At 43.6% G+C, this 21,554-nt stretch overlaps 1 protein-coding gene across 1 annotated transcript; it reads left to right on the forward strand.

Annotated features, from left to right (window-relative positions):
* The first annotated feature begins 213 nt into the window (after positions 1–213).
* Positions 214–19,452, forward strand: mpp4b (MAGUK p55 scaffold protein 4b). The gene is made up of 20 exons (XM_083758836.1): positions 214–415; positions 540–661; positions 1,491–1,568; positions 1,685–1,768; positions 2,280–2,411; positions 5,910–5,991; positions 6,643–6,728; positions 8,682–8,756; positions 9,506–9,702; positions 9,822–9,880; positions 10,376–10,393; positions 10,547–10,588; positions 11,576–11,596; positions 13,917–13,958; positions 14,493–14,666; positions 16,365–16,445; positions 17,105–17,198; positions 17,785–17,893; positions 18,343–18,477; positions 19,239–19,452. Exons 1-20 carry the CDS (start codon positions 262–264, stop codon positions 19,428–19,430), a joined length of 1,977 nt encoding a protein of 658 aa, XP_083614962.1. The 5' UTR covers positions 214–261; the 3' UTR covers positions 19,431–19,452.
* Positions 19,453–21,554: the final 2,102 nt, after the last annotated feature.

Here is a 21,554-nt window from a genome sequence, read left to right on the forward strand (position 1 = left end):
AACATAACCTCAGTAAAACTATGACCAAACCTGTCCTTATTTTCCTAAACGTAACCAGGTTAGGATTATGTTGGGTTAGGCATAGTTTTACTGTGGTTATGTTTAGGAATAAGTTTAAGTTTAGGCATAGTTTAACTGAGGTTCCTTTTAGTAATAAGGTAAGCTAACCTTAACCTCAGTAATACAAATACAAGAACCGCTGGTCTGTGAAAACAATGGAGGCGAGCGTTCCAGACAGTTACCATTTGACCTACTGCATCCATGAAACGCTGCATCACAACGCAATCGCGTTTTGTGTGTGTGTGTGTGTGTGTGTGTGTGTGTGTGTGCAGGTCAGTGGACAGTGGTCCAGGGACCATGCGACAGGCGGTGGAAGCCCAGGTGCTGACGTCTCATTGTGCACTTGGAGAACACGGTGAGTTTGGGAAATGTAGTTCTCCGAGTCCACACCAGATGTATACTGTTCTGTGGACTACATCGGGAGGTTCACCCATCTATACCATCCTCTGTGTGTGTGTGTGTGTGTGTGTGTGTTACAGACCTGCGTCAGATCCTGTCGGATGTGATCGAGGAGGTGAGACATTCGATCAATAAAGACATCGACGGGGCTGAGGTGCTGAACAGCCTGCTCAACGCTCCCTGGCTCGACTCACTGCTGAAGGTCTGACTCCCTTCACTTCACCTTTAACCTAGTTGGGTCAAACTGTGTCACTGCTAGAGATCAGCTGCGGCTTCCTTTCACTAGTGTGTGCATGTGTGTGTGCGCACGCACGCTTATTTATTATGTTGCGGTAGGTGCATGTCTGATTTTGAGGGGTGCTAGTCCATCCTATAAACAGCTATAGAGTTTGATGTTTGTGTTTTCTGAACACAAACATTAAATGCCATTGATAATGAATGGAGAAATTACGTCATATGTGTCTGAGCAAATCGGCAAATCGGTGGGAACCCTTGGCCAATAAGGGACCACCATTCTTGAGGATGATGTATAATGATTAGAGCGCCCCTCACTTCACACGGGTGTGATTTTTCATGTTGAAATTCATAGATATTTTTATGCTCATGTTTTGATTGATTGCTTGACCTTTTTCTTTTTAATTTCTTATCATACATCATTATACATCACATTCCGTGCTCAGCCAATCAGCTGAGCTAATTCCGTGCTCAGCCAATCAGCTGAGCTAATTCCGTGCTCATATGGGCAGACAGACACACATACACACAAAACTGTGCATAGGAGCCGCTCAGAATTAGATCTCTGTTGCGGGCCCGCTGGCCTAGTGGTCCAGGCGCATGCCACATATAGGCTCTGGCCTGGCAGCGCGCCAAGTGTTCGAGTCCCGTTCATGACGACCTTTGCTGCATGTGTCTCCCCTTCTCTCTCCCTCCTTCCTGTCAGTCTTCACTTGAAACTATTAATAAAGGCAGAAAAAGTAAAATATATATATATAAATATCTCTGTTGTAATCTCTGTGCTGTTCTTCTTCCAGGTTTATGAGTGTCTACAGAGGTTCAAGCAAGAGCAGCCCGCGTCATATCTCAACTACGCCTCTGGACTTTCCCTCCAGGTCAGACCTAAACACTTCCACGGCTATACTGAACTATAGAATGTGTAACGTTCCTCTGTGGTGCGTGTATGTGTCACTTTGCAATGAGACGTGTCCATGCTTTGCGTTGTCTGCAGCTGGTGCTGGACATCGCGTCACTGCCAGGCTCCTCCGATGAAGCCCAGGAGCTCTGCCGTCTTCTTAGACAACCACACTTCCAAGTAAGCAATGACAAGATTTAGACGTGTTGATCCACGTGAGTTCTTAACCCATTTAGGCCTGTCGTCGAAATTAAAAAAATGTCTTCTAAATCAGTTTTCTGAAATACCTATGTTTCTATATCAGTGGTGCTTTCATGTCAAGGACCCCAAAAATTATATGTAATTGGCCCCAGAAGCAAAGATACGAGTTAAAAACGTTCGCTCTGAAGATTTGCGCCACATTTTCACGATATTTAAAAAATAGCAGACCTACAAGCCCGGCACCGAGTGCCGCGCTATGAGCTTGTAGATCTGCTATTTTTCAATAGCTAAAGTATAACATAATGCTTTAAAACACCAAAAGGGGTTCCCGTCCAGAATGAGTTAAACTAGTGGTTTTCAACCAGTGGTCCGGGGACCACCAGTGGTCCTTGTCGGGGTTCCAGCTAATTGATGTCGGGTTGGTAACCAAATGGACCGTATATCTTTAACTCTTGAGAGTGTAAAAATGTCTGTCTGTGTGTGTTACCAGGCCCTCCTGTCAGCCCATGACACGGTGGCCCAGAAGGACTATGACCCAGTGTTACCTCCCATGCCAGAGGAGCTGCCCGAGCACGAGGAGGCCACCAGGGTGGTGTGCCTGGTCAAGAACAAGCAGCCGCTGGTCAGTCGAGAGGATCTTCTCTTCTCTTCTCTTCTCTTCTCTTCTCTTCTCTTCTCTTCTCTTCTCTTCTCTTCTCTTCTCTTCTCTTCTCTTCTCTTCTCTTCTCTTCTCTTCTCCTCACCTCTCCTCTTAAGGGCACAGTTTATTTTGCACCTTTATTCCATGGAACATTGAAACTTTAAGAGAAGTGAAGCTCCTATTATTATTATTATTATTAAGATTATTATTGAGGCGAGCTTTGTGTGTGCCCTCTGTGACGTAATGTGGCAGCCAACTCTATGGACTTTTTGTTTGCTTTTGTGCGTGCCCGCCGGGACGTCGTGTTTGTGGGTGCCCCAAAAGTTGCCCCTCACTTCACATTTTATTATTAGAAGTAGTATTATTAGCACAAAGGGCAACAAAGCTTCGACTGCACTATAATGTTTGATGCTGTAGAAAATGTATCTTTCCAATTTCCATATAATATCCCTTTATGTTTGAGTGTATTATGTTGTCTCACAGCGGTGTGAAAACCAAGGCACTGGGCTAGCGCTGCCCGACTCGTCCCTCCCGCATGCTCCCACCAGGAGCTCCCTGGGGGGCATCCGCAGCCAGTGGGCCACCCTGAAGCGGCTCACCCACCGGAGGCTTAGCCGAGGTGGCGGGACGGGCCAGGACGTCAAGGAACAGTCCAAGGCGACCGTCCGGCGGGGAAGCTTGCTCTTGGGCGAACGTGTCCGTCGGCCGCCTCCGGTGCCTCCCTACCCTCCGCCATCTTCTCGCTATAAGCCAATGGGTAACTGTAGAGTTTGCTTTCGGAACCCCGTGAGCCCGTGCCGATCCTGCTACGCCAACTCACTGTGGGAGAAGAGCCACTCGTCCCCCTCGGGCAGCAGCTCCCTCCTGATGGGTAAGAAGGTCTTTCATCATCATCATCATCATCACTTCTTCATCATCATCATTCACCTCCTGTTGGTTCATGGATCATCATTGAATCAATCTCATCAGTAATCGTCGTCGAGGACTGATTTTCTTGGCGGTTATTCTATCAATTGCTGCACTTTTTCCATTCATCAAACAATCAAGATGCACGTTTCTTTTGATAATTTCTCTTCATTTGTATGTAACAAATTGACGTGAAAATCAACAAAATGGATTGATCTGAATGTGCAATGTGACTCGCTGTGAACTTGGTAGATTCTTATTTCATTCAAGAATTGAGTTTAATTCGATTAACTTTTGCCTCTGTAGAGATTAAATGGAATCCGATTAGTAATCCAGTGCTTAATGGATATATATTAAAAAACCATCTTTCTCTCTCCCTCTGGAGATGATGTAGACAGTCTGGACCTAGACAGTCCATCAGGCTCTGCCCGTAGCTACTGCACCCTGTCCGACTGCACCCCGACCTACTGCCACCAGCAGCCCAGATGGTCCCCGTCTCCGCCCCAGCCACGGCGCTCCACCGCCGGCTACTACTCCAACCTGGACACCGGCCGCCGCCTCCGCATCGACAGCGTTCCGTGTTGCGGCTTCCGGAGCCACAGCCTCTGCGTCCGCACGGCCCCGCCCAGTCCTATGACGCCTCGGCACCACCAGGGGGGGTCGAAGGGCTTGGGGGTCATCGTGGACTTCCGGCGAGGAGGAGGACTCGGGGGAGGACTCGGACCCCCCGTGGAGCTGGCCAAGCAGGAGAGCCTGGACGAGCTGAGGTCGGCGGTGCAGCTGGCGGCCGGCTCCATGGCGAGCGGCACCGAGGACGTCAGGCGGCTGGGCGAGAAGATGGCGGCGGCCACGGAGCGCGTGTCGGAGAGCGCGCGGGACAACGCGCGGGCGCTGGCGCTCCTGGCGCAGGTGGTGGAGCGGCTGCAGGGCCTCGTGGAGGTCGCCGCGGCCGGCAGGACGGAGGAGGCGGAGTCTCGGGTCCCGGCGACAACGATGCCCAGAGCCAATAGAAAAGGCCGCGACGGGGAGCAGCGGGACCCACAGCAGCAGGCGCTCATGGTGGGACGGTCCACGCGGAGCCAAAGTTCCGGGACGCACGAGCACCAACTGTCCGTTGCCCACCAGACCGGATCCTCCCTCCCCTCGACTCCGCCTTGCTCGCCGTCGCACAGCTCCCTGTGCACGTCTTGCCGTGAGGCGCAGCGGGTCGGCTCAAAGGCCCTGCAGGCTCCCTCCCGAGCCAACGGACCCCATCATCTCTCCAACGGCCTGTCGGAGCAATCGGATGGCTCTGCTGATTGTCCCGTGGCGGGCGGCCTGGCGGCGAGAGTGCGGCGAAGGAAGAAGAATAAGAAAAAGGCGAAGTGAAGGCATAGGATGTCCGCTTTGGTCCCCTGCTGTGACGCATGTATTCGCTTCTGTCACGGGCAGACCATCACCGGAGAGCAGCTCACCTTCAGAACAGGCACTGCACTTGTATATCTACAAGTAAGACGTGCGAACGCGGGAAGTGAACGCAGCTCGTAAATTGCAATAACAACAATTCGAATAAATTACGTACTTTTTTTTTTTACGATATTTTTTTTAAGTTAAGGTTTTTTAAGTTAAGCTTTTGTGTGTGTGTGTGTGTTTTTTTTTTTGTGTGTGTGTGTTTTTTTTGTGTGTGTGTGATACAGCTGCGCCCTCTCGTGTTCGCAATTACATTCAGCATTGATTCATAATCGTCATCCTCATATTCTCTCATATGTGGAGTTCCCTCATGCCTCTTCTTCATCGGCAGTTTACGTTTTCATGCACATTCCTTTCCTTGTCGTGGATGTCGTTTATTCTACCGTTGCACCGCTATTGCCATTGGTTCCGTTGTCATCTCGTGTATGGAGTTCTTTCCTTGGCGAAGGGGATGACGTTTTGGTCAACATCGCCTACCCTTTGTATTCACAGAATCTCACCTTTTACCCTCGGAATGTTATTGCTCAATGCTCATGTCATTTTGTGTGTGGATGCGTAGATATGTGTAGATATTTAAATCTAGGGTAAATAAATAAAAAATATATCACTTACCCTACCCTTTAATTCAGTTGTTTTCAACCCTTTTCATATACGATGTTGTCCCCAATTCCTTCTATATTGATGTGGTACCATCATTAGTGGAGATGACAGGCAAACGATGTAATGTAGAATTCTTCTGCATTATATAATTGTGTAAATGAAGTAATGCAGGTGTTTAACAATAACTTTCATTTTACACTCTCAAGAGTTAAAGATCTATAAGGGTCCATTTGGTTACCAACTCTCCATTATTTAGGTGGGGGACCAGCTGGAACCACCTGCTGGTCCCAGGACCACACTGGTTCAGAACTACTGCTCTGAACTACTAATCACACTGTGATGGTTGTGTAGGAAGACCACTTCCATGTTCTTTCACTCCTCATGTTAGTATTCACGTTACACTGCTGTCTGGTTCGCTGTGTCCAAGCTTCACCGGACAGAATGGCCAATCATTATTTCTTGATGCGTAAGCAATGCAGCTGTGCCATTTCATTGTACTCTTTTTTTATTTGTCTGCCGGCCCAGGGTGCAACTATAAAGAGGAACGATGCCACGGGAGAGATCTTCATAGCGCGGGTGATTTATGGAGGACTGGCTGATCGAAGTGGTGAGTCTCTCTCTCTCTCTCTCTCTCTCTCTCTCTCTCTCTCTCTCTCTCTCTCTCTCTCTCTCTCTCTCTCTCCCTCTCTCTCTCTCTCTCTCTCTCTCTCTCTCTCTCTCTCTCTCTCTCTCCCCCTCTCTCTCTCTCTCTCTCTCTCTCTCTCTCTCTCTCTCTCTCTCTCTCTCTTGCATTGTTTTTTTTTAGTTTGGGCAACTTCATAGAATTATAAACATACATATTTCTTACAACTGCTTTTTTTTCACACAACCTCAGCTGTTTCACACTTTCAAGAATATTATACACTCATACACACAAACAACTTCACATACATTTACAATTATTTCTCTTGCATTGTTTGAAGATAAACTGGAAAAGTGATGGAAAGCGAGGACAATTTCCTAGTCCTTAATCTTCACGTTGATCTTCTAATTTTAGTTTTCAACACGTATTACGTACATATATTTAATTATTATTCCAGATGTGTGACTGAACTGCAGGGCTTACGTTAGGGCATCCAGACCATGCAGGTCAGGAATGTACAGTAACGGCGAGTTTATGAATATAATAAAGCTCTGTGTGCCTGCGTGCGGGGGGTGCTTGTGTGTGTGTGTGTGTGTGCGTATGTGTGTGTGCGTGCGTGCGTGTGCGCGTACACAGGTCTGCTCCATGCGGGGGACAGGGTCATCGAGGTGAATGGGTTTCCTGTCGACGGACTGGAGCCGGAGCAGGTCATCCAGGTGGTGGTAGGTCAATGACCATCCTGACCTGAGATCAGATTCATACGAGGTTTCCACTGGACACACACTGGTCTGATAAACCCATTCTGACCTGAGATCGGATTCTAGAAATGTCAGTCGCTCTTCGATTTTTCAAAAATAGCAGACCTACAAGCTCGTATCGCGCCACTCGGTGGCGCGATATGAGCTTGTAGATCTGCTATTTTTAAATAGCTAAAGCATAACATGATGCTGACACCAAAATGGGTGCCCGGTCAGAATGGGTTAAGTGTCTGAACCACTCAAGCCCTATGGAAATAGTGAAAATGTATGATCTACAAGCCAGGGGCGCTGGAAGGTATTTATACCAGGGGGAGCTGAAGGGTGGGAGGGTCTTATTCGGCTATAATTGGCCTAATAATGACTTATTTAGGACCTAGTTAACCGAGTTAATCATAATAACAGTATGTGACTCTTATTGTGTTGTTGTTTGGGTTAGATTTCTTTAAACCTGGTGCAGTTGAAAGTAAAACTACAATAGGTTTTTGCTGTCTCGTCATGTTGTGTCTGTCAACTCACTCGCTGTGCATTCTGCATTCAACATGCTCTGATAGACATGTCAAAACATTCTCCTCTCCACCAGCAGGGGGTGCTGGAGCACCCTCCGTACCCCCCTTCCAGCGCTGATGCTACAAGGCACTACAGGTCGAATGTTGGCACGTTTTGAGCTTGTAGATTTGCGATCTTCTCAGATGTTGGCCTATTTTTGCCATATCTTCATCAAATGTTTTCAAAAGTTCATCATATACTGTATGGCATTTCCCGGAACAGGGATACTAGGGTTTATGTATAACCTCGCATCAAGAGGCTTTCCACCTCAGAGGAATGCCTGGTATTCGTTCTAAACCGAGACGTGTTATCCGGTTTAGGAAAGAAAAAACAGTGGTGCCGGTGGTGGGTTCCAGTTGGTGTTGCATTGTTTTGGTTACCCACATAATGAGAATCAATAGAGGGTATGCGAGTGACATCATCGTCAAGTTATGCGGGAGCGCCTACTGAGTGACAAAAAACTTCTTTCTGGCCTTGACAGCACATATACATCCAAACAGAAAAGTCCTATCCGATTGCATTAAAAGGTGTTAAACGACATTTAAACTCACTTTGCCACTCAGTTTGCCATTCGATTTGCCACTTACTTTATGCATGCACATACCCTCTATTACTTTATGCTCGATAGTTGTGCTACGAGTTTGAATAAAAGATGAACATACCAAACGATTACTATACGAAATGACTATACCAATTTAAACCAATTTTAAACTAGAGTAATCATTTTGGAGGTGTACGGCACCGGAGGTCGGTGGTTCCGGATGCCTGATGACCTTAGAGTATATATTAATAGAGACGGCACCGGATTTCATTAAGTTGCTCAAAAGCGCATGAGGCGATTTCACTCCTCCTTCCGGGTAGGAACAGAGTGCATTCTGGGATTGATTGGGCCAAACACATGAACGCGCTGGCCGTAGACTATCATTGCACACGTTCAGTGTTCACGTGTCATCATGAACGTGCGCAATGATAGTCAACAGACCAGCGAGTTAATGTCGCCTCAGCGTTTCCTCCGGGTGCCGTCTCTATTAATATATACTCTAAGCTGATGACGTTACGCTTCGACCCGATCAGAAACTCGTAAATGGTATTGATCCCAGGGTAGGGTTAATGTGTTTAAAGGATCAAACCATACAGGTCATTGTCTATTTACAGCTTCATATTTACTTTTTCAAATCAAATTGAATCCAAACAAGCATTATCGAGGTGATATAAGCCACGTCCTTGCAATTGGCAATTTTCATGGAATAAGTATAATAGACTCCTGGGGGAGCCCGGTCCACCAAGTCTATATAGGGATTAAGTGGTTCCATGTCTGGTTTTCCCATTGGACAGTACTATCATGTGTGTAATGTCGTGTCCTTTGATCAGCAGGCTAGATCTCAAGGCACCATCGTGTTCAAGGTTGTTCCCATCAGTGAGAGACCGGTCCATTACCAGACCATGGTGAGTGTTGCTCAATTACAGCCTCTCAGTTGTAATTGTAAACATCTGTGTTTGCTATGTCTTATTTTTTTTATTATCAGAGGCAAACTTAATCATATATTAAAATTGCACATTGCACATCTGCTATTTCTGGCAGATGTTTTACATGGAAACGATTATGATTTATCTCGCATATTTGCGATTAGACAATTATGTAATAATTGTGACACCCCTACGTAGCTCCGATCCTCACCAAACTTTATTGATTGATTGATCTACAGTTTGTAGAATGGGTAAATGTGTACTGTACAGTATACCTTTTTGTTATTAGAGGGGCCAGTTTCGAGTCAACCTTAATCCATTTCTATCAAAATGGGCAGGGGTGAGGTGGGTTCTGGGAGTACGGCCAAGTACCGGTAGTAGCCTGACCAGTTTGTTTTGGGATGTCTGGAGCCTTGTTTTAATAAGGGCCTTTGAGGTGCTGTGGTACCATGAGGTGCATGCATAGTCGAAGAAACCTTGTACGAGGGCTCCTGTTAGGGTCTTCAAGGTATTTTTGTCGTTAGTCGTTAGTCCGACGTACCGACAGTCCAAGACTCACCCGTGGCTCCGACATACGTGGCCAGTTACTCACCCGTGGCTTCCGTGTGTGGTTAGGAGTTATAGGTTAGGGTTTGGGCGTACTAGGGTGTCGGACACTTAGGACGTCGGACCAAAAGATATGCACCCGTCAAAATCCACGCTGCTGTGCGGTTGCTCCCCCCACGCAGCTGTACATGAGGGCCATGGCGGACTACAGTCCCCAGCAGGACCCCACCATCCCCTGCGCCGACGCCGGCATGAGCTTCAGGAGGGGAGACGTCCTGGAGATCGTGGACCAGACCGACGCCCTCTGGTGGCAGGCCAAGAAGCTGCCCAGCACCACTGACTGCGCCGGCCTCATCCCCTCCAGCAGCCTGCTCAAGAGGTGCTCTGACCCTGAGGGGAAAACCCCAAAAGAAATTGTGATTCTACAATTTACAATTGTGCGTGCGTGCGTAGTGTGTGTGATGTAGTAATATGCCATAATTGTGCCTGTCTCCACAGGAAGCAGAGGGAGTTTTGGTGGTCTCAGCCTTATCAACCACAGACCTGCATCCACACCTGTAAGCGGGGAATACCACACATTTTTGACATTCTATGTCATTTTATATACCGGTACCTTAGGGCTGTTGTACAGTATGTGGAAATAAGTGTGTAGTCTTAATCTGTGTAGTCTGGAAGTGAAGAATCTATTGTTGGGCTCATGTGATCTGGTTGGTTGGGATTCATAATCACGCATCGCGTGACATACGGAAGGAATCTCAAGGAATCTCACTTCCAGCTGAAACAGTGCATGTCGTAGTATAGTTTCCATATTTATATATCATGTTTCACATGACATACCGGTAGTACTTTTAGATGTAGAATTTAGATTAGTAATAAATTGGCTGAGAATGCTCTAGCAAGTCTTAACTTTATATTCAGGCTTAAATGTACACATTATATGTATGGATAAATTAAGCCTATAGGAAAACACAACACAGCCCACTAGTTACTGGTTCAGTTTCAGCATTTTAATAAATTCTTTCTACTGTCTTTTAACCCATGCTTAACTGAAGTGAGCACTGTGGACGAGGGTAAGGACGTGTCCCTTTGTTGTAGGCATTTGTCCGATTGTCTATAGCTGTAATGACAATGGTTACATTTCTCGCAATCTTTTGGAGCCAGGCTGAACTGGAATTATGTGATTGTCTGAATTCAGCTGTGATTTTCTTCATTTTCACCTGCAGAAGAAGACAGCATTGGTATTGACGAGAAGTGTGTGGAAGCAGGTACGGCAACTGTTATGGGATAAGATCTTTATTTGTCACTGTATGAGACATGCAACCAAACTGTTTAGTGCAGCCATACAAACAATCAAACAGCAGTATAGAAAGAAACACTGTGCAACAACACCATGTCATAAATTGTTAGTCCGACTGTTGTCAGTAAAAACATCCATAATTTTAATATGGATGTTTTACAGAATACAGAATAAAAAATAAGTAAGGGGGACCACAGAGGATCATACAGTATACTGCACTTGCCCAATAGCCCATATAGAGCGTCGCAGTCCTGCCCCCTCGAGGGACCCGGAAAATAAATCCCTGTTCATTTTCCTCATAGACTTTTCAGAAAGTATTTATTTAAAGACGTTTACGCCACGGACAAAGCCAACTGTTGTCGTGACAAATCATGACAACAAACACAATTCTTCGGGCTGAACAAATACCGGTAATTTGAAAGAAGAAGAAAACGGCAGGTTTAAACACTTTTTTTGTTGTTTTTCTTCTTTGTAATTATTTGTTTGGTCCAAAATATTGTGTTTGTTGTCATGATTTGTCACGACAAGAGTTGGCTTCGTACGACGCTTATAAGGTCTTTAAATAAATACGTTTTGAAATGTCTATGGGAAAGATGCTTTGGAAACTATTTCCTGGGCCTGGCGTCGTCATGAAAGGGGCGGGACTGCGACACTCTATTGCACTGGCATCTATAGAGAAAACAAAATTCAGTGAACTAATTTATCACGCATGCTAGTTTTCCTGCTTATTTTAAAGTGTGCTCGGCTTATTTGTAATCTGTGCTGGTACTTTGTGATGAAACCATTTGTTTTACCTCTTTAATGACTTGAACCATACCATTCTTAGTCGTATGTCGAATAGCTGAATGTTTTTCACAATGTCGTATTTTCGTCAAATATGTGTCTATATTGGCCCAATGTCTCTCTATGTTTCTGAATAAAACTTCCTTTGTGTATTTCTCTTTGTATGTCACAGACGAAGAGGCATTTGAATCTGGTAGGTAAGTCTTTGTTAATTATAACCACTATGATATGATTTGACATACATATAAAATAATAATATATATAATATTTATATTATTATAATATAATAAGTCTTTACAGCCACTATGATATAAATATAAACTAAGATAAAGTCTTTGTTAATTACAGCCACTATGATATGCAAGACAGTAGAGAAAGTTATTTGTCAAACTGTAGCAGGTTGGACACTGGACAGCTTACTTTGCATGATACAAGAGTTTCTTATGTATGTATGTTGTACAACAGTACACTGTTACAATTTACAATTTAGGCATTTAGCAGACGCTCTTAATCCAGAGCGACTTACATTAAGCAAGAACAAAAAAGCATGGGAATACATAAATTCATAATATAAAAAGCATTTATCATGAAACATGCGTAAGCTAAGAACGTAACGTCACGAAAGTGGAATATCTATATAATGAAACTATACATTATATATTATACTATGCTATACATATGTACTATGACGTGCTATGACTACATACAATGCAGTTATAGTGCTGTCTACATAACATGCTATAAGTCTGTATCAAATGCTATCTAAGTCTACAAAAGTGCTATCTAAGGGGATAGGGTAAGTGCTATGGGCCATGATGGAGTCTGAAAAGGTGGGTTTTCAGACTCCATCATGGTTTGGGTCGTGTGGAGCGTTTTTAGTGAGGGTACTTCCAGCTTCCCTGCGTTGGCTGATCTGAGTGTGCGGGAGGGTTTGTATGGTTCAATCATACTTGCAAGATATGGGGGACTGGGGGAGCCATAGCTTTGGTTGCTTTGAATGCCAGCATCAGAGTTTTGTATTATGTGCGGAGACACATAATACAGTGGGCAGTGGGGAGACATGTGAGAATTTTGGCTGGTTGAAGACCAAGTGAGCTGCGGCATTTTGGATCAGTTGTAGAGGCTTAAGTGCACATGCCGGTAGGCCAGTAAGGAGGGAGTTACAATAGTCGAGTTTTGACAAGGCTGTTGTCTGGATTATGAGCGTGTGAACCTACAGGATCGAGTGACTGCTGTGATGTGAGTTTTGAACGAGAGCTGACTGACTGTCCGGGACAACACCAAGGTTCCTGGCTGTTGGGACAGACGTTACCAGGGCGTTGTCTACGGAAATAGTTAGCTCCCGCATAGGGCATGACTTAGCTGGGAAGAAGAGAAGCTCAGTCTTGTCTGGGCATGCAGTGATGCGCTCTGTTACAACATGATGGAAGTGGCAGTGTTTGAAGAAGTACTCCAAAGTATTAATACAACAAGGTATAAATGTGAACTTGAAGTTTGACAAAAATATAAAGTGTTGAAGTGGTTAAGGTATGTTTTGTAGTAATAATCAAAATCTGCTAAATAACTAACAAAACAAAACAAATTTAATAAATGCAGTGGAGCAAAAGTACAATCTTTTGTTCTGAGATGTAGTGGAGTAGAAGTACTTAGTTAGTTACTTTACACCACTAGGTGCAGGTGGAGGTGTCATATAAGGTCATGGCAGTCAGGCAGTTATAGGTGCATTACTCTTCAAACATAAATATAAATAAATCTGTTTTCTTTTATTGTTTATGGACAACCACATGTATGACATAAAAAGCAGTTCAATCCTGTGTTAAAATTCCTCTTCTTTCTTTCCTAACTCTTTCCTGCATGCGTAAATGTCAAGAGGAACTCAGGGACGGTTAGTAGAAACTGCCTACTGTGTTGCTGTGTGACTTTGTAACCACAAACCCAACAGACTCTGGCCCTTTGTGCCCTTTCTTTTTTCACTGTTTTGTTTATTCAAGACTCAGGGTATACAGTAAATCAAACAAAATGACAGTATATGTGACACACCCATACGGAACATATCAAAGAAATAACATGTACATATATAAATGTTGTGAGCACCATACACAAAATATTGTGGCAGCATCAAATAAAACAAAATAAATAAAATTAAAAGTTGCATAGTCCTATGCTAACATGGAAGCGACACTGATAACCACATAACCTGAACCAAGTTTTAAAACAAAAACAAGATAAAAACATACGACAAGACAAGACAAGACAACACGGCATGGTCATTGGTCACCCTTTCAAAACACAATGGACGTGGCAGTGCATCCACACATGGCTCCTAATAATATATATACTGAAACTGAAAACTGCAACCTTTGTGCCCTTTCTTGAAGCAGACAAAGAAAGAGCTTTCATAGGTCCTTAAAATTAAAACGTTTTCGTGCTGCAAAAAAGAATAATTCCACCCATATTCCACCCATATTGCTCACTGTGTATCCACTCTCTGGCTTCTCTTCCTTTGCAACCAGAGGAGGGTGAATTCAGCAATAACGTTGACGGCGTCTATATAGGTAAGTGTCTGCTGGAGACAGTCTAAATATATGATTCTGTACTGACCTACTATTCACTGTGGGAGCTAACACGGTATTAAAAACGCATATTACGCAGGAAAGCCATTCAAACTGGGAAAACATCTGTGTAATTTTAGCCTTGGCTTTTCAAAGAATGCACATACAAGCTCGAAGCGTGAGCTACTGATTTAGAATCCATTTGTAGAATTGGGTTCATTAAAATCAATATATCTTTTTGTAATGATATATTATAAAAGCCTTATTATTATTCAAAGATAGTTTTAGGGTCCCTTTTGCCTTTATTGATAGAGTAAGTAGAGACACCCAGGAAACGAGGAGAGAGAGAGAGACGGCGAGTGGCATACAGCAAAGTTCGTCAGGATCGGGACTCGAACCCACGATAGGCTGTATTCGAAGCCTATAGGAGCCCCAGACCGCTAGGCCTTCTCGGACCATAACATCTTTATTTTTGATGAACCGTGGCAGGCCTATAGTTCTCATCACACCCCGTCCCTCTGTCCCCATAATGTGCAGCGGGGTTCCGACGGAGCATGCGTCTGTGCCGACGGAGGGCCCACAGCACCGCTCAGCCGTCCTGCCACGTCCGCTGCCCCACCAGCTGCTTCAGCTCGCTGGCCAGCCCCTACGAGGAGGTGGTGCGCTACCAGCGCAGCCCGCACGACCCCTACCGCCTCGTCGTGCTGCTGGGTACGTATCTCCTGCGTAGACTAGAGAGACTATGCAGAAGTCCCGATGTCATTGTCTTCCTAGGATGTGGAACTCTCTTCCCCTGCATATCAGACTGGCAACCTCAGTTGATGACTTTAAGAGGCGGCTAAAAACCCATTACTATGACCGTGCTTTTAACTTATTTTAACTGATTCGGTTGTAACCTTATCTTAAATTTACTTTTAATTTCAATGAATTCTACTGACCAGATTTGAAGCTATTACTTTAGTTTTTACATTTATGTGAATTTATTTTTATTTTAAGCACTTTGTACTACACTTGTAGTAGTGTCTGAAAGGTGCTCTATAAATAAAGATTATTATTATATTATTATTATTATCGCTCTTCCCCTGGGTCACAGAGAAGTTTTTCTCTCTGGAGAATAACATTGGGTCATCTTTAGAATTGTCTCATATAAGAATTGTGGTTCTAAAATAAACAATTTGTCAGGAAGGTGGCTCTGTATTGTTCATGACGTCAGTCACTCATATTTGACCATTTTATTAATTTGCCAGCAGTACAATTAGCCTTTTCTCGCCGTCAATTGATGCTTCATATTCATATGGCGGCAGAGGCTCAGGGGTAGAGTGGCCAGTAGAGCGGCCACTCGGGCGGGGGTGCATACTTAGTTTAGACTAGTCATTGGTTAGACATGGGTTAAAGGGACACTTCAACCTTTTTGCAAAAAAATATATGTTAATGACGTTTAGAAGCTTTAGAACACTTTCCTGGGGGGTCTTTATGTGTGTAATATGTGGTTTTAGATATTTTAGATTGTAGCAGTGAGCCTGTTGTCTCTGATGTCATGGACACTGAGCTCACTTCCTTCCTGGACTACATGTTGTCTCAGTAAGACAGCTCTCCCCCTATCCACAAGGAGGAGCAGTGCACCAAATAATTATGGGAATTGTAGTCCAGGAAGGTAGTGAGACCAGTGTCTATGACATCAGAGACAACAGGCTCACTGCTACAATCTAAAATATCTAAAACCACATATTACACACATAAATAGGCCTACCCCCAGGAAAGTGATCTAAAGCTTCTAAACGTCATTAACATATATTTTTTGGAAAAAGGGTGAAGTGTCCCTTTAAGGTTAGGTTTAGGTGTGCTGCCCCGAGTTAGTGTCGAAGTTGAGAGACTCTGACTAATTGCTCCTGCAGGTTGGTGCCTTGCATGGTTTCCTCTGCCATCGGTGTGTGAATGTGTGTGTGTGTGAATGAGTGAATGTTTTAATGCACACAATCTACGTAAATCGCCTTGGATAAAGGCGCTAGGTAAATGCACCATTTACCATTATGTTTGGAACACAGTCCTAAACACGTCTATGGGGATTCCGAATTTTGGGGGAAGAAAACGTGACCCAGGTATTAGGAATGCGAAAATAATGTCAGACTTTGGTGCTCTATTAATATTTCCATGGTTGGAGATATATATGGGGAGAGTTTTGAATCCATGTTTTTGATATTGTTTATATTAAATGTAATTTGATAGTATATCGTCTCTGTCGGGTTTACAGGATTTAAATTAAGAAAATAGCAAAAGTAGCACATCTAACGATGCTTTTGTGTGATGCTGTAGCAGTGCATGATCAAGAAGGGCGTTCATTTACGAACGTTAAAATACGGCGATAAGAGGTTTCTGTCCGACAGCAATGATATGACATTTCCTCCCCAGGACCCAGCAACGTGGGCGTGAATGAACTTCGCAGAAGGCTCCTTGAAATCGACCCCCGCGTCTTCCAGGGAGCCGTGCCTCGTACGTACAGCACGCGCACGCGCACACACACACACACACACACACACACACACACACGCACACATGCACACACGCACACACACACACACACACACGCGCTTCATTTTGCAAAGCTGCAAAGCTACAAAATGAAGCTGAGCTGGGTTCAACTTCCAGATGCAAAGCTAACACGCTACAACTGTAGCTGCAATGACACACGTCACTACGGACGCACGCTTCATGACGTCAACGACCGTGTGAGCAACCGATTGTACCAAGCGACAAATTATGCTGTGATCTTTTGCATCTGCCCATGTGAACGCAGCATACGACTGTTGCACACATTTGTGTATATTTCGGCTCCACTTCAGGCGGTTGCGATTTCACAGTATGTCATGCTTGCACAGATTGTTCTGGAGCATTGCAGGAGCAGAGCCAAATACAATGCAATATCATTGCAATAAATGGTTAAATGTTAACAAGAGTACCTGACCGAGTAGAAATTGCCATAGCAATGTGAGGTTCCAGGTAAAGTTTGCAGCATTTATATTCCCGATGTGAGGATTTAAGCTTAAGAGTTGGGAATATTCGTCTGACATACAGTAGGTCCTGTGAGTTTTTAACGTACAGCACATGTACTTATTATAATATACTTACACATGCTTATGTTTTTCTATCAGACACTACAAGACCTCCAAGGAGTTTCGAGGAGTCTGGCAGAGAATATCACTTCACCACCAGAGAAGTCTTTGAAAACCTGGTGTATAACAACAGGTATACAGTGCAACTGTCGTTGGACTTCTTCTATTATGAAATTCAAGAGAAGAGGGTTTTATTTGTCCATCACTCATACAGGCACGCATTAATACTGTATGCTGCATGCCTGTACCTCTGCATGTAGTGAAACCCCCCCTGCTGATGTATGCACATTGTTACTTCTGTATGCTAGCTATTCTAAACCAGTGGTTCTCTGTGTCCCGACATGATTTTTTGGCTGATCCCCACCTGACAGTGAAGTGTCCATTTTGAAGACTTTTAATAACCTTTTAATAAGCTACCTAAAAAATGTGTAAGTAAAATAAAGGACCATTACTGCCTCAAAGGTAATCAACAATCGATACTATAAAAACTGGTCAAACATTAGCCAAATAGTCAAATAATATAATAAAAACATTGTGAATATAGCCGATCTACAAGTTGTGAGCTTGTAGATCTACTATTTTCACAATATCTATCTGTGGAACTGAGTCAAACAAAATGTAATGCCTCAACTAATTCAAATAGGATCATTTTGGCGGGTCGCGGCCTGAAAAGGTTGAGACATGCTGTTCTAAACCAGTGTCTCCATGATGTCCTACAGGTTTCTGGAGTATGGCGAGTACAAAGGACATTTCTACGGAACCAGCACTGAAGCGGTGAAAGATGTCTTGAACAGCGGGAAAATGTGCATAATCGATATAGAGCCAAATGTAGGTCTTCTTAAACCCCATTCCTTTTCGATTCATGATTAGAGACTTGATTTATGAGTTGCCATTTAACACCTCATGTCATGTTATGCTCCCCATTCAACATCTCCAGACTAGAGGATCCAGTTTGAACAGCCATGCATGGACTTGTGCTCACATTAAGAAACACAGTTAGCTCAAACTATAAAGGGATATTTCACTTTCAAACATGTTTGGGGTCATTTTATCGTCTACTACTCAGGCTTTTGTGAGCACCCCAGGCCCAGACAGCTTTCAAGTTGCTGGATTAGGTATTTAGATATTCCAATATTTGATATTCAATAGAAAAAAACATTTTTCGGTGAACTATTTAAGCATATTTAAGGATTGAACTATTTAAAAAAGGTTTTAACTTTTCCAAAAGCAGCAGAGATGTACATTTAAAACGACATACATGCTTGACATGTTTCCAGGCCATTCAAGCGGTGAGGACACATGAGCTAAAGGCCTTTATTATCTACGTTAAACCTCCCCCGGCGGAGCGCCTCCGAGAAACCAGAAAGAACGCCCAGATCACCACCAACTACTATGTCAACCGGCCATTCAAAGTAAGCTCACAGTTTTTACTTTGTCTCTTTGGAAAGTCGTGTACAGCAATTGACACTGCCATCCAGAGTAATCGTTTTGTTATTGCTGCATGTCGCGCGTTCAACGTCTTGCTCAAGCGCACATTGACAGTCCAGCCACGTGAGGCTTTTACAATAAACCGCTTAAACATTATATGGTCTCGGTCGGGTTACTTTTCAGGATTCAAATTCAAAAGTAGCAGAACCACAAGCTCCAAACATGTCGTTTCGCAGATCTGCTACTTCTGATGCTTTTGTGTGACGCTGTAATGTGATCAAGTGGGGCGTTAATTTGTGAAAACACACAGAAAGGTCTGAATATGGACTGGAGATAAGTGTTTTCTACCGACAGCAACGATGTACTTCATTGACCCAGGGTCCCACAGGGGTCCATACTTGCCCCCCCAGTCCTGTCCCCCCCTCCTATTTTCTCTCTACACCAATGATTCCCAACATTCTTTCATGCCATATTGAACCCCCAGTGCAGTGATGTAGGCTACTGTACATTTGGCCACAGAGCCAAATGATACATTTCTTTCAAGATCTCTGGGACCCCAATGTACACTGTACAATCCTCAGTGCTAACTTAATTTTGAGCGTGTACAAAGTGCAAAACAATGGGTCAATTTGGTGAAAAGGGTTAATTACCCTGTCGGATTGAAATGACAAATTGACGTGCCACTGATTCTTCGTCACCCGCCCCTCCTACCCACCCACCCACCCCCAAAACCAACCATCAACAGGACGAAGACTTCCAGGAGATGGAGGAGGCGGTGAGGAAGATGGAGTCGCACTATAGCCAGTTCTTCGACCAGGTCATCGTCAACGAGGAGCTGGGGGTGGCCTGTGGGGAGCTGCTGGGTGCCGTCACCAGGGCCCAGGATGGGCCCCAGTGGGTCCCCGCCAGCTGGATACGACCCACGGATGAGTCCTGAGTGGAGGAACCATAGCTGAGGGGATTTGTCCTTTTTTTGTTTGTTTCCGGATTACCATAATAACCCAAACACGTAATGCGTGACTTCCAACCGGCTGTGGTCGGTATTGGTTTGATCTCTCAAAGACTGAAGTGGAGGACCAACACAGTTACTCTGATGGAGGCCAGAGGACAGTATTGACTGATTCATTGATTGACTACTTTATTAACAGTACAGAAAGGATAACACAAAGAAAAGCCATGATGGCTTGCTTCCATTGTGGTCCTATGTATTCAATTCATAACCAAGGCATACAATGGTAAACCACTCCCCCTTGAAAACATTACATTTCTTTCCGGGAGTTGTTTACCAGGCTAACAATACAATGCAAATCATCATGAATACCAGGAGCAATACATTAAATGGCACAGCGGGGTAACTCTCTCGTGGCCAGCTAGAAGGAAATCAAGTGTTTAGTTTGGGTACAAGGACCCCCAATATTCTGAACCACACTTTTGCATAGTGTCGTTGGGGTTTTAAACCTTTGTACCGTTGTGTATGAAATGGATATAAATTCTGAAATAAATTAGAATGATGGTGGTAAATCATCTGCTCCCTCGGATGTGTGGTATCTGACTTCTCTCATCTTGTAATAGTTTACTTGTGTTGGGCATGGGATTTGAACCTTCCAGCTGCTTCTGAGCCGACCCTAGCAGAGCAGTGTTTATTCTGACAGGACATTTTTGTCAGTCTTTTGATGATTTAAATTATTTTTGTCAGATTTTAGTCATCTGAAATGTTTTAGTGTTTAGTTTTAGTTATAAGACTATAGGCAAACGGACAAACTTAAAAAAACCTAACACATTCAAATACCGTTTGAACCGTGAAACGTCTTGTGAACTGTTTCTTTGAAAAAGAGTAATAAGGGTGCAACGGTGAGGTGGATTTGAAGATTAAATCGACCATGAATAAAGGTAAATATTTCCAAGAAGTTATACATTTATACAAAGATTTACCAATGAAAATTCAAACATATATAGCCAAACATTTTTAAGTTTGAATTAAGTTTCAAAGTGAAAGTATGACGGCGTAACCAGAGCACAAAAAAGTGATCTATAAATATGGGCTCATTTTCCCATAGACTCTCATTATAATGAATGTAAAAAAATATTAAAAGTAAAGAAATTCTAAAAGTATGAAATGTACAAGCAATAGTAAATGCATAAAGCTGAACATGTTGAAGTTTGAACTAAATTAAAAGTAGTAAATTAAAGTAGTAAGATGCCGAAAAAAGAATATATATATAAAGTCTGGAGAACTAGTGTGTGCTCGCTGGAGCGAGCCCAGAATAATAATAAAAAAATGATTTAAAAAAATTGCTAAATAAAATAAAATAAAATACTAACTATGAAATAAATATCACACGGCTCTGGAAAGTGAGGAGTTTCACCAGGAGAGCATAATAATAATCATTATAATACAAATGGAGATTTGTTTGAATCAGCAGCAGTCTATAAGTGTTTCCGTCAACACCCATCATGTTCTCTTTGCAAAATGGATGTTCTCAATATTTATATTTTTGCTTTCTAAACAAAAACAAAAAAATCCTAACTCATTGTCGTCTGTGCCTATTTTTGGCCCCCGATCCACGAGATCCTCTATAATTGCCTATGCGTTACTTTTTGGATGATGATTGGGCAGCATTTCCTCCACTGTTGACTGAACTGTATTCCATCCTTCATTTTGTTCTTTATATTTTCCTTGTGCTTAACAAAAAAGGTAACGATAACTAGAAAATCCTGTTCCTGAAGAACCGGTGTGGGCTCGAGTAGCTCCCTACTCCATGATGACGTATTGACCCATTTGACGTCCCTCCGACTTCCTATTGGTTGACCCACGTCACAGACCAGCAGGAAAAACAGGCCCGGGAATAAGGTTGTACGATAACAATAGTGCCACAATAACTTGAAAATGCTGTTCTCTGAAGAAACAATGTGGGCTCAAGTAGCTCACTACTCAATGTTTTGACCCACATTATGTCACAAGGGAGGGAATAATTGCAAAAAAAAATCCCATTAATTTCAATGGGGAAATTCACAGATGGTAACAGTCAGGAGCAGCGAGGACTTTCACTATAGGAGAGAG

The sequence above is a fragment of the Protomyctophum parallelum genome (assembly GCF_964188405.1).
Source record: "Protomyctophum parallelum genome assembly, chromosome: 23".
NCBI lineage: Eukaryota > Metazoa > Chordata > Actinopteri > Myctophiformes > Myctophidae > Protomyctophum > Protomyctophum parallelum.